Source organism: Saccopteryx bilineata, chromosome 4 (genome assembly GCF_036850765.1).
Source record: "Saccopteryx bilineata isolate mSacBil1 chromosome 4, mSacBil1_pri_phased_curated, whole genome shotgun sequence".
In the NCBI taxonomy this organism is placed as follows: domain Eukaryota; kingdom Metazoa; phylum Chordata; class Mammalia; order Chiroptera; family Emballonuridae; genus Saccopteryx; species Saccopteryx bilineata.
In genome coordinates, this window is record NC_089493.1 from 125,329,884 (window position 1) to 125,345,285 (window position 15,402).

The window sequence follows — 15,402 nt, forward strand, 5'->3', positions numbered from 1 at the left end:
CTAACAATTCAGTTTAAACTGCTTCGTCAGCACTAACAGGCAATCCTTGGTACCAAACATGCAGCTCCACCTGGCAAACCACTGCTCCCTAGAACTCACTTATCTTGGGATCCCATCCCCATCGAGCCCATAAAGACAAGGGTCAGCCCCACTCCCTAGACAGAAAGGGGCAGCCAGTGCACAAGTAGGGGTGGGACCCGGCTCTGCTGCTCCCCAAGTATGTCGTTTCCTTGTTTCAAATGAACATGTTACCCCAAAGCCAGCTGCCTGGCTGTGAGACCAGGGGGTACCCCCCACTGCTTTGGTGTGCAAGACATGCTCCCCCAACTCTCATCAGCTCCCCACTCCATGCCGGTCCCCCAAAAAAGGAGCCAAAAAGTCTACGTACAGCTCCAAAGCTCACCATTGGTGATCGGCTATAGGCGGCGGCGGCGGCGGCAGCGGCAGCGCTCATCTGGGGCGGGATGCTGTGGAGGCCAGCGTAGGCACTGGGGCTGGTGAGGGAGCCGTTCATCTCGTGGTGGCTCATCATGGCGAAGGGCGCCGCATAGGAGCTGGTGATGGAGATGGGCGTGCGCAGGGCCGAAGCTGCAGGGAGGCAGGCCTCAGTGAGGAGCAGCTGCCGAGGGGAGTGGGCCCCACCTCGCCTTCCAAGACAGAGCCCACGCCACCAGGCCACTAGCAGCAACCCCTCTGCGTTCTAAAGCCGCCTGCTCCAGGCAGCCCTTTTGGAGTAGACCCACCTCACTGGAATCCTCACTTCCATAGCTTAAGAAGGTTCAAGCTGAGAAATGTGTCTGCCTTTTTTTATGGAGTAGGTCACAGAAGCCCAAAGAGGGGACTGTTCAGAGCCCCATGGAGCTATCAACAGAAGCTGAAACAAGCCTTGGGTGTTCTGACCTGTCTGAAGCTCCCTGCGCATGCCCCCCCCAGCAGCAGCCCCAATAATCCCTTATGTCAGCGCTGAAACACCTGTCCCTCTCCTCCTGAAACCTGACCATGACGCCGCCCAAAGACGGTGGGCCCCGGGAGAACCTCAGCTCCAACATGCCCTGGGGCCCCAGCCCCTCAGTGCAGCGCCAGCCCTACCCACCCCTCCACCACAGGTGCCCCAGCCCCGTGGTGCCTACCCATTATACCTATCGGGTCCATGCCCGGAGGTTTGCCCGGCATTGACCGGAGCCCTGGGGTCGTGCTGGTGCCTGGAGTCGGGGCGTCATTCCTCGGGGTGGGTGTGTTGGACTTGAGCCCAGGGGTAGAGGATTTGTCATTCTGAACGGGGAAGACGCAGAGACCAAGGGAAGCAATGAAGGTCTTTCTCCCAAGACCTGTGCAATCAGAGCTGGCCACAGTGATCCAGTGCAGGTCACCATGTGAAGCATGGGGCTAGACCCAACCCCGTTTTTAAACTTCTAAAAGCCATTCAGCTCTTGTGCAACCTTGTTTAGCAGACTGTGGTGCCTGTTCCCACTTTACAGATGCAGCAACCAAGGCTTAGAAACATGAACGGCCCAGCAGGTAAGCGGTAAGGCCAGCACTGGAACCTGGGCCAAACCCCAACCCATGTTCACTGCATTCTAGCCCTCTGCCATTGGTCAGCACCTCTCCAGCTCCTCCAGAACCTCTTCCCTTCAACGCACCCTCTCCAGCCCTCTCCCAGCCTCTGCAGCACCAGGGGCAGACCCACATACATGACCAAGGTCTTTGGTCTTAGAGGAGGGTGTGCTGCTGGAGGAAGCCACCGAGGCGGGGCTGGTAGGGGCGTCCTTTTTCAGGCCACGAGCTTTGTCCAGCCCATTCTCAGGAGGGGAGTGTGCAGGGCTGACCCGGGGTGTTGCTGGGTCCTAAAAACACAAGTGACGCAAAAAAAATTATACTCAAAGCAACAATGAGCCTAGACTCTTCCCTGCAAGGGTGTGGGAAAGGAGTGGGCATGGGTGACAGGGAAAGGGGCTCAGATGAAAGAGACTGGGGATCCCAATGTAGAGGTGACTCGTTCTTACTGATCTAGTCTGACTCCTTCTACCCCCAGACAGGGAGACTGGGGCTGGGGTCACCGGCCCCAAATCACACACAATTCAAGACGAACATCTAGGCAATTGGGCCTCTTGGCCTTGGGCAGATCTGCCTTAGCAACTCCTTCCCCACTGAGACTGACCCAGGGGACTCACAACCAACCCCCCACCTCAGACCCCAGTGAGCACAACATCGCTGAATTGGAAAAACATCGGAACAGGTGCTGGCCCTACTCTGGAGCTTCTGGGGGTTTCTCCCTGGAAACCTGTCCCAGAAAGCTCTCCGTGCCCGTGCATGCCCAGTCACCATGCACGCAAAGCCCTGCCCTGCTCCTCCCTACCAGCCTGATGCCCCAACTTCATAGGCCTCATCACCCTGCTCGGACTGCCGGTAATGTCAGCACGACAGCTGAGACATACACGCTCCCACCCAGGACAGCCACCCTGCAACCTGGGCCTGCCCTTACCTCATTGGAAACGTCCACTACTAGATCATCACTCTTGTCCCCATCACTGTCCTGCAACCAAGAGAGAAGCCAGTAAGAGGCCAGGCGCTTTGCACGCCAGATGGAGCATGAGCCAATCACCACCCTGCTTCCACCGCCCAGGATCTGAACCTAGGCCAACCCCGAGAGCCACCAGACAGCCTTCCTCCTCATGTTTCCTAGCCCTGCCCCCCAGCCCTGGGGTAACACTGCTCCCTCCCCAACACCTGCCTTGTTATATTTCTAAGCCCCTGTAACTTCTCTTTCTGGAGTCAGACATCGCTTTCCAGTGGCTTTTGTATTACCCATTGTTTACGAGGAAGTGACCCCGTCTAACTTCACCATCGCCACACTCTGTGTGGGAGGGAAGATGAGTCTCATCACCCAGAAATGCAGCTGAGCCTTCGGCTGTGCAATGTGCCCAAAGCTATCAAGTGGTGGAACAGGGCTTGGTGCGAGACCACCAGCTCCCAGAACGGCATCACCCTTCCCTCTGTCCCAGCTCTCACCCCTGCACCTTGTGAAGCCTGCAGAGCAGACACAGTGACCTCACTGCAGGGCCAGAGTGTGCGGCGCCTGAGACAGACAGCTTCCCGGGGCAGACTGGGCATTCTGGGAGGGCTGCAGCAGCCGCTGGGGTTGTTGGCCTGTCTGGGGGAGGTGCCCTCACTTCTCATCGGTGGGACCCCCTCTCCTGCCCCCACCTGCATCTTTCCGACTTACCCATAACGCAGGTTCTCCCTGCACCCACCAGCCCGCCCAGCACAGACCCCAGGTGCCCACCGCACCCTCAGACGTACGTATCGGCTCAGACTGTCCTTCTCCTCGGCCTTCCGCTTCTTGGCTTCCATGCTGTAGTCCACGGAGCCTCGGTGCTTCTCACTGGCCCGCAGGCTCTCCGAGGGCGACACCGAGTTGTTCTGAAAGCAGGAAAGAGAGTGATTCAGTGTGAACATTGCAGTCTCAGCTAAGTGCGGTGACTCACGAGGTGTCCCCCATGTCTTACGGGTTGTGGCTGCTTGGTGCCTCTACCAGGAGAGCATCCCTAACTCCCCAGACTAGGGTCTTCCTGAGAGAGGCTCTGCCATGACCGCAGTTCCTTTCTGTAGCAAAGCTGCTGCCCCTAAGTCGGTAACCTCACAGTGAGCCACGTGCCCTCTGGCTCAGGGTGGGAGTCACACCTGACCCCTTCACCCCATCTTGCGCCTGTCACACATATTGGCTTATCCCAAGGAGGAATAAGCAACATTTGCACTGCATCTTGTAAGATGGGTCAGAGCCGACACACTGGGGCCACATGCCATCCTTCATCTGCTGGCCCCGACAGTGGATGCCAACAGGCTTTCTAAGCGGAGATGCCGCTTGAGAGAAACTCCGGATTATAAAGAGACAGGAAATGCGGCGGCGTCCTCCCTCTGAAACATGGAGGGAGAGGCACAAGGGAGGTGACAACGGGAAAGAGGTCAGGAAGTGTGTCCATGGCCTGCCAGCAGGATGCAAGGTAAAGAAAAGCCACGTTCTTTGGGCCGGGAGGAGCCTCATGAGTAGCTCCCTCAGATATAAACCTGGTAAAAGGATGAGGCCACTCTGGTGCCCGAGGCCTGGGGGAGGGCACAGACAGGCCCACAGCTGAGGCTGGATGCCTCGCAGGCAACCTGGGAACAACGCGGTCCTAGAGGCGCGAGAGCTGCCACGAATGAGTGCCCGTGGGCTCCCGGTGCTGTCGGTGGCCAGGGATGGCACCATGTGGCCATCAGCACCAGCCTTAGAAGTGGGTGGGGCACCTGCCAGCAAACCTCTGTGCCCAGAGAATAAAATCAGAACCAATCAATGCCCACCCCCAGGGAGCTGTTATGGTCTTAGAGCCACTATGCACCTCCGTTCTGAGCACCCACCCTGCATCGGGCATCCAGCCGGAAGGAAGGAAAGGGCCAGGTCATGCATGTCCCCATGCAGTGCAGAGATGCATGACAAGGACACATGGGGACGCAGAGGGACATCCGTTCACAAGAGGGCATCAAAGGGCATGTGGAATGAGCCTGCATCTCCATCTCTGTCTCCCCACTTTCCTGGGAGCCAGTGCCCCATGGGGTGGGGGGGAAAGTGCGGGATCCAGCCACAGAACTTAATTTCCTCAGCTAAGCTGGTTTCTGGGCAGCCCATCCTGCCAAGTTTCTGCCTGAAGCAAGTTAAAATGGCAGAGTTATCAAGCCTTAAAGAAGAAAAAATTGGAGGTTCTAGTGGAACGGCAGTTCAGCCTTCCCCACAGCCACGCGAGCGCCATGGAGATGTGTGCAGGGCTGCAATTCAATTAGCTGTTGCAAGCCTGGCAGAAAAATCGTCATTTCACTTCCTTCCCGCCGACAGTGGCCGCCCCGCGTTAAGCAGAAATGCTTCCAGGCCCTGTCCTCCGGCGGGCAAGCAGGCAGGGAGGAGGGGGCATGTGGCAGCTCGCGTTTCTCCTGGCGACCCAGAGCAAGGCGCGAGAACAGAGAGCTCTTTCTTCTCATGCAGTCAGGCTGAAAACCCTGCTGCTACCGGAGAGTCATGTCAAGCATTTAGCGGCATCGATCCAGCCCGCCTCTGGCTGGCAAGCGGCCAAAAAACTAAGTATTTTTTATTGCTTCGGCTAGGCAAGGAAATATGAATGAAGCTACCTCTAATTGGACTCCAGACGAACCCCTCTGGGACAGCTTCCAGTCTGTCCAGCCATCCCCCCTCCCATCTCATCTCGGCACAGCCCTGTCCTTCCGGCATGGGCCACATCTGTTGACAACCTGGTTTCCAAAGGGCTGATGACTTCAGTCTACACACCCTCCAACACCATCCTCACATGCGCACAGCCCGACTGCCTCTCCCAAGCCACCCACTGGGCCCCAGCATGGCGTCTTGACCCATTCCCATTGGACTCTTGGGGGGCCCACGCCTGCCCCCCTCACCCTGTGTCTCCTGTGCATGAATATGGGCAAGCATCCTAGAGTGAAGAGCTCAGTTCTTGGGGGTTCCCTGTGGGTTTCTTTTAGCAGAAAGTTTTCATAAACTAGGGCACGAAGCCAAATAGCAGCGAGGGTGATGCAGGCAGGGTATTGGACTTCAATGACCCATTTACCTCTGCAGAAGGTCCACTAATCAGGTCTTCTCCAGGATCCTGGGTCCTGTCCCAAGGTAGGGGGCTCTTCCTAACTAAGCTGGAAGGCCTGCTGGCCAGGAAGATGCACGTGTCAGAGATAAAGAAACCGAGGCTGGGAGAGGCCAAAAGAGCCGTCCAATGTCCAATGAAGCCAAGACCTGACCTAAGTGAGGTGTCTAGGCCTTAGCCTTCTCCTATCAAGAGGAAAGCCACCTCTCCTCCAAAAATGCCACCTTTCAAGGACCAAAATGAAAGCCATCAAAACAGACGATCAGCTTCAGTTATTCCCTTCTTATATACCTAGCTACTCCGGGGCCCAAATGTGGACCTGGATTTCTGAGCATGTAGCCACAGCCAGAGGGGACACGAGCCCTGCTGTCCATGGGAGGTTTAAAGAGCCAGCCTGGGCAGCGGAGGGTCAGGATGGAGGCGCTGATGCTGCTGGCTGGCTGGTTAGTTAACTGCCTGAACTTCCAAGTCCTATTTTAACACACGGTAATGACCAAAACCATCCTAACAGATTAGATGGCCCCAGATACGAGGATGGCGGTGAGGAATAGCTTTGCTAATCGCTGGAGGATTATTTTTTATGCAGACTCCACTGTGCTTATTCACTTGAAACAGAAGCTCTGAGCCTTAACATGATCAGGAAGATTTACAGCAAATCTCAAGCTGGCAGACACGCTGACAGCCGGGCCTGAAGGCACTGGCAAGCACGCTCTCAAACCCAGGACAGGGAGAAACTTCCGCTGCTCAGAGGAAGTGAGGGCACAGGATCGCACGAGGGGCAGCCAACCGGCGTGGGGAGCAGAAAGTACCCCTGCCCAGAACACTGGACACTGGGTCCTAAGCCCTGGGTTCAGCCCAGAGACTCCACCATGGCCTCCCATCTCCGCCCAGGCCCAGGGCTGGCCAGCAGCTGCCCTCTCCAGTTAATCCTCTTGCATAGAGGGGGTAAGTGCTCCTTTAGCCTGAGCCCTTCATCTGACAGATGCTGGACCAAAAGCCTGGAGAAATGGAGACGTCTTCAACTGACGATCACTCTCAACAAGTGACAAAAGAACTCTTATTTCATGACAACATTCCCACTCCCACCAAAAGACCTCGCAGTCCCCTCCTCGCAGTCCCCTCCTCCTAGCACCCCCACACCCACCTGTCTCCAGAGTGCTGACACTTACCGCACTGGATTCTCTCTCTTTGGGGAACCGAGGGCCAGGACGGGAGGGGGTCAGTACCCCCAAGACAAAAAGGAAAAAAAGGAAAAAAAAAAGGTCAGTTTCATCCAGGTGGCTTTTACCCTTCGCTAGTTTGCGTTTTTTCCAACGAGCCACAGGCCCAGCATCACAGTGGGTCAGCCAAGGCAGAGAACTCGGCGATGTTTCTCAGCCTGGCAATGAATCGCCACAGTTCCAACGCTTCTTCCGCCACCGGTCCTGGATGAAGCTGCCGGTGGCATGGCTCCCCAGACGTGCCAAGGACACCAAGACTACTGGTCAACAGTCTTTAAGCCATAGGCATGGGAAGGATCAGGCTATGCATAATATCCAGAGGAACTGGGATTGAAAACATGACATTTTCTTTTTAAGAATATATGAGAGCAGTATTTGTGGTGATTTAATTCATACCATTCTCTGTGCCCTTGCCAGAAGCCCCCTGAAGTAGAAGCCTCTAGTTATCTGTCCAGTTGGGCAAGAGCACGCCCACTCTCCTGTCTGCCACGGGGGGCCCCTCCTCTGCAGAGAGCACCATCATGCTGCAGGACGGAAACTGAGGTCTCTGGTTCCCACGGCTCGGTACCAACCTGGGGCCTGGCCAGGGCAGGGTGGTGACATTCCAGGTCCCCAGTGTACAAGAAGGTTGCTCAGGGGGCTCAGAAAGTACTAGCCATGCACCCTTATAAATATCTAAGGGCAAATCAAGTCATCATGCTGAACACCTGAAATTTACAGGATGTTGTATGTCCATTATATCTCAATAAAGCTGGGAAAAAGATACTTAAGGGCAGACCACACAAGGTGGCAGTTTTTAAAAGGGTCTTCCAGGGAGCTGGGCCCTTCCCTCTGCCGCCCACACTGAACCCTCCTGAGGGCCAGTGCTCACTCCCAGTCTTTCTAAGCAGTAGTGTGACCACTCCCTCTAGGCAGAGGCAGTCAACTAACACGTCCTTACATGAGAGCTGCCTGCGTACCTTTTCAAGGCAGCTGCGTTGGGAGACACAGAGGCTGAGTTCAACACCCAGGAATGTGTCCCCTGTCCTCAGAGGACTCATGATCCCAGTGAGGACAAAACATCTACCAGGGGTAGGACAAAAGAGTACAGTAACAAAGGGCTCGTCATGGGACTCCACCTCATAAACTCTTCCGGGAATTTGAGGAAGACCCCGGCCTGGCCGAAGGCATCTGAAGCTGTGGGACTAGGGCTGGCCCTTCCGGATAGGAGTGTAGCTAGGAAGATGGGAGGGCACTCCAGGATGCACGGACGACAGAGTGTCTTCCAGAACAGAGAATCCTGGGTCCATATCAGGGATTGGGGGCACTGGCATGGGAGATGGGGCTCTAGTTTCCACAGACCAGGGATCCAAGACATGGCTCCAAATCTTTTGCTAACTCCTGGTCTTAGGGAGACAGCATTTGCTGTGTCCCCTGACAGTGGGACCTACAGGACCCCTGCGCCCAGCCCAGCCCAGCCCAGCCCTTCCCTCTGCCCCTGACACCAGTCCCAGGCCGCACCTCTGTGGTCCAGCTCGTGGTGGTTCTTCTCGTCCTTCACCGTCAGGTGGGCCTGGCTGCCCAGGGCTCCGAGTGCCAGTAGCCCCGAGCTGTTCCCTGTCACCGGGGGAAGCCCTGGTGGCTGGAGGCCTGATGGGTGGGGCGGCAGCTGGACTGGGGGGCCGTGCGTGGCGTGGGACAGGTGCTGTGCCTGGAGCTGCTGTTGCTGCAATGAAGTTGGTGGTGAGCACAGCTGAGGAGAAGAGGGCAGGCGAGCCACAGGCCGTCCCTCTTGTGCCTTCATATGGCGGCAGGGGGAAAGCCCCCTGAACCTTTGTCCCCAGCTCAGGCCATGTGCTGTGTGGCTGGAGGAAGTCTGACACTGGACTGCAATCCAGAGACAGGTTTGTATCTTCACACATGCCACCCTTCGCCCCCCCACCCCGATTCAGGAGAGAGTTTCTCCATGTAAGTTTAAAAGTCCAAGATAAATGAAGCATGCATTTAAAAACCAGTCAGCAGAGTTCCCTCTCGGTGGAGGGGGTCCATGTCTGAGCTCCCAGCAGCCTATGCTCACTCATGCTTACACGCCTTCAACGAGTGCAGCTGCCGACCCCCACCCTGCGCACACATCCCAGGGGAAGGCTCTCTAATGCCCAGGAACTCCGGGCCAGCCTTAGACGGCTAGCGCCAGCTACAGCAGCCCAGTCCCAAGACCAAAAGCATGTTGGAGCCAGTGAAATGAGAGCTAACAGTCACTGGACAGAGTGGAGAACAGGGTAATAAGAAAAATGAAATGTTTGGAACTAGACAGGGCGGGATGCGCACCCAGCTCTGGCCCACTCACTAGCCATGTGACCTCAGGCAGGCAGTAGCTAATGTTTATCAGGGAGCTCATAATGCTGGTCCTCTTCTCTAAAACCTTGACCTGATTAACTCAGTACTATCATCAATAGCAACCATCAACAGTCCTGAATCAAAGATTCTGCACTCCCCCTCCCCACACAGGCCTCAGAGTCCATCTCTCCCCCTCCCCTTCCCACACCCAAGAGACTGGCTTGGGCAGCCTGAGGTCTCTTCCCAGCAGCCAGAACTAAATGCCCTTTTATCTCAACATTCCTAAGATTGTGCCAAATACTTCATAGAGATCAAAATACTTCTGAGAAGTGGCTGGGTCCTTGGATACCCTGACATAAACCTGTCCCTGTGTGTACACCTTTCTTCTCAACTAGTACGAGAGAAGGGAGTCAACATGAATGCCTGGGCATTTCCAGGTATTACCTCTGACCCTTCCAACCCTCTGGCCAAGGAGGGAGTATGCCCCTCTTACCGATGACAAACTTGAGGGGATGGAGGGGACAGCCAGAAACCAGCAAAGTACCATCTCTAGTAAGTGGGATCTGGATTCAAATCTATCCACCACCAACCTGACCTAGAGAATATTCCTAAGGAGACCCTTCTAAAGCAAAAAGAATTCTTGAGGGTGGGACGGGTAGTGACAAAGAGCAAAAGTCTGAGAAGCTTGCCTGTCTGTGTGAGGCAGTATATGAGGTCAGCAGCTACAGCCTCCATTCTCCCACAGCTCACATGTCAACTGCCCACCCGGCCCACCCCAAGGTAATGGCAATCATGGCTACCACCATCACAGCTACCACAGCGCTCCCTGCCCCGAGGGCTTGTGTGTCAGCTCTGGGTGAAATGCTGGGACTCGCAGCCAAGACCTGGAATGGGCTTGTTGCCAGGCAGTTTACAGAAGCTGGTGGTGGGTGCTGGTCCCAGTGCAGCCTGACCCCAGGTCTATCCCAAGACGTCCGAGCAGAGGAACCAAGCCAAGGGACTCCCAGTGCACAAATCCAGCCCACCCGGCTGGGCCTTAGGCTTTTCCAGGACCAGAGCTGACAGCTGAGCTCTTCCCACCTTTTTTTTTAAAGAATATGTAATTTTTATGTCTTATTACAAAATCATACATGTTCACTGTCAGAAAACTTTACAAATAAGTAGAGATTAAAATACTTTCTCAAAACCCTACCCATCAATCTGTCCAGAATTTCCTTCATGGAAATCCACAGATTTCAAATATATTTCTATACAAATGGGCTCTCGTTAACCTCACTGCTACACAACACAATTTTAATTTACAGTGCTATGAAGAAACCAACTTTCCTTTTTAATGGCTGCATAGTATTCCCTGGTGTGGCTGGACCATTCGACCCTACGTAGACACCCAGTTTTAAAGAGTCCTTGCTGGGTGGTCCTGTGGTTTTAGACCAGTTGCTGATAGGCCTTTTAATTCAGGGTTAAGTATTTAGTAAAATCCACTCTTTGTACCCTATGGGCAGTAAGGTGACAGGAGTGAGAAGAGGAAGAGAAGGGAGCACAGTTTCATGAAAGTAGCTTTGCTGCCTGGGAACAAGGCTAACTCTTCCTTTAACAAGTCTGTTTCTACAGAAAGAGTCGTTGCCCTGCCCATATAGCTCGCTGGTTTAAAGCATTGCCCCAAGGCACAGAGGTTGCTGGTTGGATCCCCAGTCAGGGCAAAAACAGGAACAGATCTATGTTCCTAGCTCTCTCTCTCTCTCTCTTTGCTAAAATCAATAAATAAAAATTTAAAAGAAAAGAAGAGCTTATTAAAGATTTGTACCCATGGAAAGACTCAGTTGAAGAATTCCAAACACCCTGATTTTTTACTTTACCAGGTAAGGTCTGCCCTCTAACTTTTCTTCTTCTTTTTATTTTAAATTTTACTTATTGATTTGTAGATGGGGGGGGGGGAGAAAAAGAGGGGGGAGAAGCAGGAAGCATCAACTTGCAGTAATTGTTTCCCATATGTGCCTTGACTGGGCGAGCCCGGGGTTTGAACCAGTGACCTCAGCTTTCCAGGTCGACACTCTATCCCACTGTACCACCACAGGTCAGGCTAGACATCATTCATATGCCACTTCCTCTGGAAGCCTCCCATCACCTTGGTCAGTTTCTCCCTTCTGAGGGTTCTAACCACTCAGGCTCTGGAGCCAAACGGGGATGTCCAGCTCTCCTTTACCTGCTGAGACCTTACGATGAGTCAGCAGACCTCTCTGGGCCTGTTTCTTCACCTGCAAAATGGGAGTCAGAATGCAGCCCCATTTCTTCAGGCTGTGCCAAGATTGCATGTTTCACTACGTGTCAAAGCAAGGTAGGCATTGAACTACCCTCAGCAAAAATGACGGTTGGACAGCAAATACAACTATTTCTTTCATCTTTGCATATTTGGCCACCTGTGGCTTCCAGAAAAAAATAGGGACCTTGTTTTATCCATCCCAGCACCTCAAACATGGTGCCTGGCGTGCTTGCTTGAAAAAGGTCAACAAACATACATAGGCTGAGAAATCAGATAGCAGAGTGGTTCCGTCAAAAAGTGACTGCCCTACCCCCAGTCTATGCCTCCTCTGCAAGGCCCACTGAGGTGCAGCTACAAGTTGTAAGGGACAAGGGGCATCAGCAGGGCTTCCTGCTTCCCTGAAAAGTGAACCAGAGAACCGGCATCAGAACCTTGGAAAATAGTGGCTTTCCGAGCGGTTGTACTTCCAAGACTAAGGGTGGTTTCTGCCATCAGCACATCAGGTATGGGTGTCCTCTCTGCAACAGAGGCAAGGGCACTTCCGTAGTCTCCTTGTCTTCACATCTTCAAGTACAAAAGCATCCCATGCACAGCCAGAGGCCTCCTCGGAGCGGTCCGAAGGCACCGTCAGGAGTGGCCCCGCAGGCTTCAGGAATCAGACATGAGAGCGGTCTCTGAGGTTTCTTGCTCAGGGTGGGGGCACGTGCCAGGGAGGGCTGGGCTCGGGTCTGCTAACTACGTCTTCGTCACAACGGACACTGAAACAAAGTTGCCTCCCCCGTAGGCAGGGCAGGCCAGTGGGCAGCTGGCAATGATCTGCTCATCTCACCATCCCTGTGCCACAGTCCCAGCCCCTTGGATGGAGGGCAGGCAGTAGGGCACGGCCATCCACAGGTGGCACTTGTACACCCTGTGACACATGCCTGACTTCAGAGGACCATGTGCTGAAACACTGACATCTGAGGGAGAAGCTGATCATGTTTTCAACGGGGGAAAAAATAAAATCAAGTTCACGGTCCGAGGCTGGGCCAGGGCTGACTGCTTGCCACAGCCCTGCCTCCGGCTTCTACTATTCCTTCTAACTGGAACTTCTGAATCCTTGATGTAAAATGAGGTCAACCCCCCGGTCCCCCCCATATCTCCACCCTCAAAAGAGGGGCTAGGAAACTGGGGCCAAGCCCCGCCTTTAACGTCTCATGCCAGAACACAAGAATGTGCAAGAATGTGTCCTGTGGGGCAATCATGGGTCCCCATCCTCCAGACGCGTGCCAAATGCCTGTGCCCTGAGCTCAGGAGGTTTGGTCACTTGCAGGTGGGGCTGCCGCAAAGACCCTGTTTGCAGAGTATTCGTGATTGGATTACATGCATCCTGCTCTCTGCTTTTGGAAGCTGATATAATGCTTCACGTCTCAGGTTCATGATTTGGGTTACACTTTGTGAAGTTCTCTCAGGACTTTCAGAGCCATGACCCATCGAGGATGTCCACAAAAGAGAGCACCAAAGATGTCCCTGCCTAAATGACCACTTACTGCCCTCCAAGGAGAGGGACGGCGGCCACAGGCCTCCGCGGTTCCTTTGCCTGTCATGGTTGGCGGGCCTATAGCTTTTAAGAGTTCACCACAACCCTCCAGTCCCCAGTTCAGAGGTGACTCAGGTTCAAAGGGGCTAAGGGACTCTGCCAGAAGCAACCAGAACTCAACCCCAGCATTACTCCTTTCCACCAGGGCAGCCTGGCTGAAAGAAATGGATACATTCGAAGGCGCACTCTCTTGTCATCCTTCCTTCTCCCTCATGTAAAATTCAGTCAATGGAATTGAGCTCATCAACATCTTGAAGGGAATGCGAGACCCTTAGGTACGGCTTCAGAACACTAGTTTGTGATCAGATAGACACAACCTCCCCCTCTTACTTTCCTCACCCCTGCTTTAAAGAAAAAGGTCAACACTTGATAACATTTCTTCCACTAATAACTTCCAAGGGCAAGTTGGACGAGAGCCACTCTTCTCTCCAGACCTTGCTGGCCAGCACAGAACAAAGTAAGAGAGGGTTTGCAACTGGTTGATAGAACATCAGCTCATAGTCTTTGACAAGCCTGAGGAGGCCTTCTGCAAGTTGCTACCAAGGGAAAACGTTTTCCTGCTCATGCTCAGGAATCAGACCCTCTGGATCTGAGAATAATGCGTCCATAACAGTAAGGAATCAGTACCTGGGTTTTGCCAGGCCCCGGCTAGCAGAGACATCCTTGGACCTGTCTTCCTAACGTGGACACTGGAGTTCTTGAGTTCACTGGGGACCCACAGGGGAGTGAGTAGGCTGGGCTCCCTGGGTCTGCCCAGCTCCCCATCCTGCTCCTCTCCTCTCACAACAACCAGATGCTGGGTCCTGGCTTCTGGTCCTGGCTTTTCTCACCAGGAACAGGGGACCCCTAGAAATACCTCAATCCACGCAGTAACTCTGCTGTGAAAAACAGGCACACGCAAACCAGACACACCTATCTCTCATCTTTCTCTGGGCTGAGCCAAAATATGGCCTCAGAATCCTTTCACTCCATGCCCAAAGGAGCTCTAAACAGCTGACCAAAGCGGACACATCACACAAAACTTGCCTTCTCCGTCTTTCCCCAAAGGGGAAACGGAAGCCTGCAGGGACAAAGCAGCTTGCCCAAAGCCCTGCTAAACCTCCCAGACCAGGGGCTGGGCTCCTCCCCATCCAGAGGGCTGACCCAATGGTGCCCTGGGCTTAGCCACCTCTGCTACTGAGAGCCTCCTTGGCCCTGCTCTTCCCCGCCCTATGGCTGGGACAAGACACCTATGCCTCTGCCACCAGCCTCCGGCCATCCTTCTCCACCTCACTTGCCGGAGTCAGCTCAGCTCGCTCTCCCCCTCCTGCCTGACAGGACGAGCCGCCTCCTCGCTGGCCTGTGGCAGCGGCCCCCAGTGCAGCGGGCCTCAGCTGTCCGTAATTCCTGCCTGTGAGGCTCTGTCAGGCAGGGCGATTAGACGGCCGCCTGCCTAATGACAGGGCGACGGCTGCATTCACTCAGAGCCGCAGAAGCAATTACCTTGAAATTAGGGGTCACAGGCCCCACTCGTTGGCTTTAATTGAATTCCAATATCTGCCTGGAGCTGCCTTGACCTACCTTGTAGCTTCCTAAATACTACTTAGAGGAAGTGTAGCTAATCCAAGCAGCGCTTCTTGCCCAATTCCACTCTTTCTTACAACTTAAAAGAAAAATTATTATCATTGGAAGATTTTAATTCCAAAGAGGGAGGCAGAGGGGGGGAAGGGACCCCACTGTGGTCATTGCAGGGAGGGGAGGGCTTGTCCTAGAAAGGGGAGGGGGACGTGGATGAGGAGCCAGAAGAGGAGAAATTTCAGGACAGAACTCACAATGTGCTTTCCACCCCTGCACAGGCCCCTACCCCTCCTTCCACCACTGTCAACAGAGCCACTGAGACAAGAGCTGGTCACTGAGACACAGGACACTGGACGGGGGCCGAGCCCGGAGCTTTGCTCCTGACCAACAATGAGACCGTCCACTCTTACGTTTTCCTCTCTGAAAAACAAGGGCACTGGCAGGACAGAGCAGTAGCTCTCCACCAGGAGCCATTCTGCCCCACAGTCACTAGGCAGTGTTGGAGACACTGCTGGGCGTCACTACGTGTGTGGAGCTGCTACCGGCCCCAGGAGGTAGAGCCCAGGACCGCTGGCAAATACTCTGCAATGCACAGGAACCCCCCTGCACCCCAAAGCATCTGGCCCCTGCCCTGCACTAGAGGATCCTGAGGGGCACTCAGCAGCTGTCGAGGGGCTTACACTAGAGGTGCGGAACCAGATAACCACTATGGGTCAGGACCCAACAGCATCACTTTGTTCCTCTGGCCTCAGCCTCCCAGCATCCCTGGTCGAGATGGGCCTGCCCACAAAGTTCCATGGGAAGAGCCACAACTAGAACACAAGTCTCCGG

At 54.4% G+C, this 15,402-nt stretch overlaps 1 protein-coding gene across 9 annotated transcripts in view; it reads right to left on the minus strand.

The window, feature by feature from the left end:
- Positions 1-15,402, minus strand: part of TLE3 (TLE family member 3, transcriptional corepressor) — a 48,564-nt gene that overhangs the window by 7,484 nt on the left and 25,678 nt on the right. For 2 of the 9 annotated variants that reach the window (XM_066277931.1, XM_066277935.1), the window contains exons 7-13: positions 8,360-8,564; positions 6,809-6,825; positions 3,301-3,420; positions 2,483-2,533; positions 1,692-1,844; positions 1,131-1,272; positions 389-588 (exon numbers count right to left, since the gene is read on the minus strand). In XM_066277931.1, coding sequence (XP_066134028.1) covers positions 389-588; positions 1,131-1,272; positions 1,692-1,844; positions 2,483-2,533; positions 3,301-3,420; positions 6,809-6,825; positions 8,360-8,564 — 888 coding nt within the window. The remainder of the gene's footprint in view (positions 1-388; positions 589-1,130; positions 1,273-1,691; positions 1,845-2,482; positions 2,534-3,300; positions 3,421-6,808; positions 6,826-8,359; positions 8,565-15,402) is intronic. The other 7 variants (XM_066277938.1, XM_066277934.1, XM_066277936.1 and 4 more) reach the window with 4 other exon arrangements.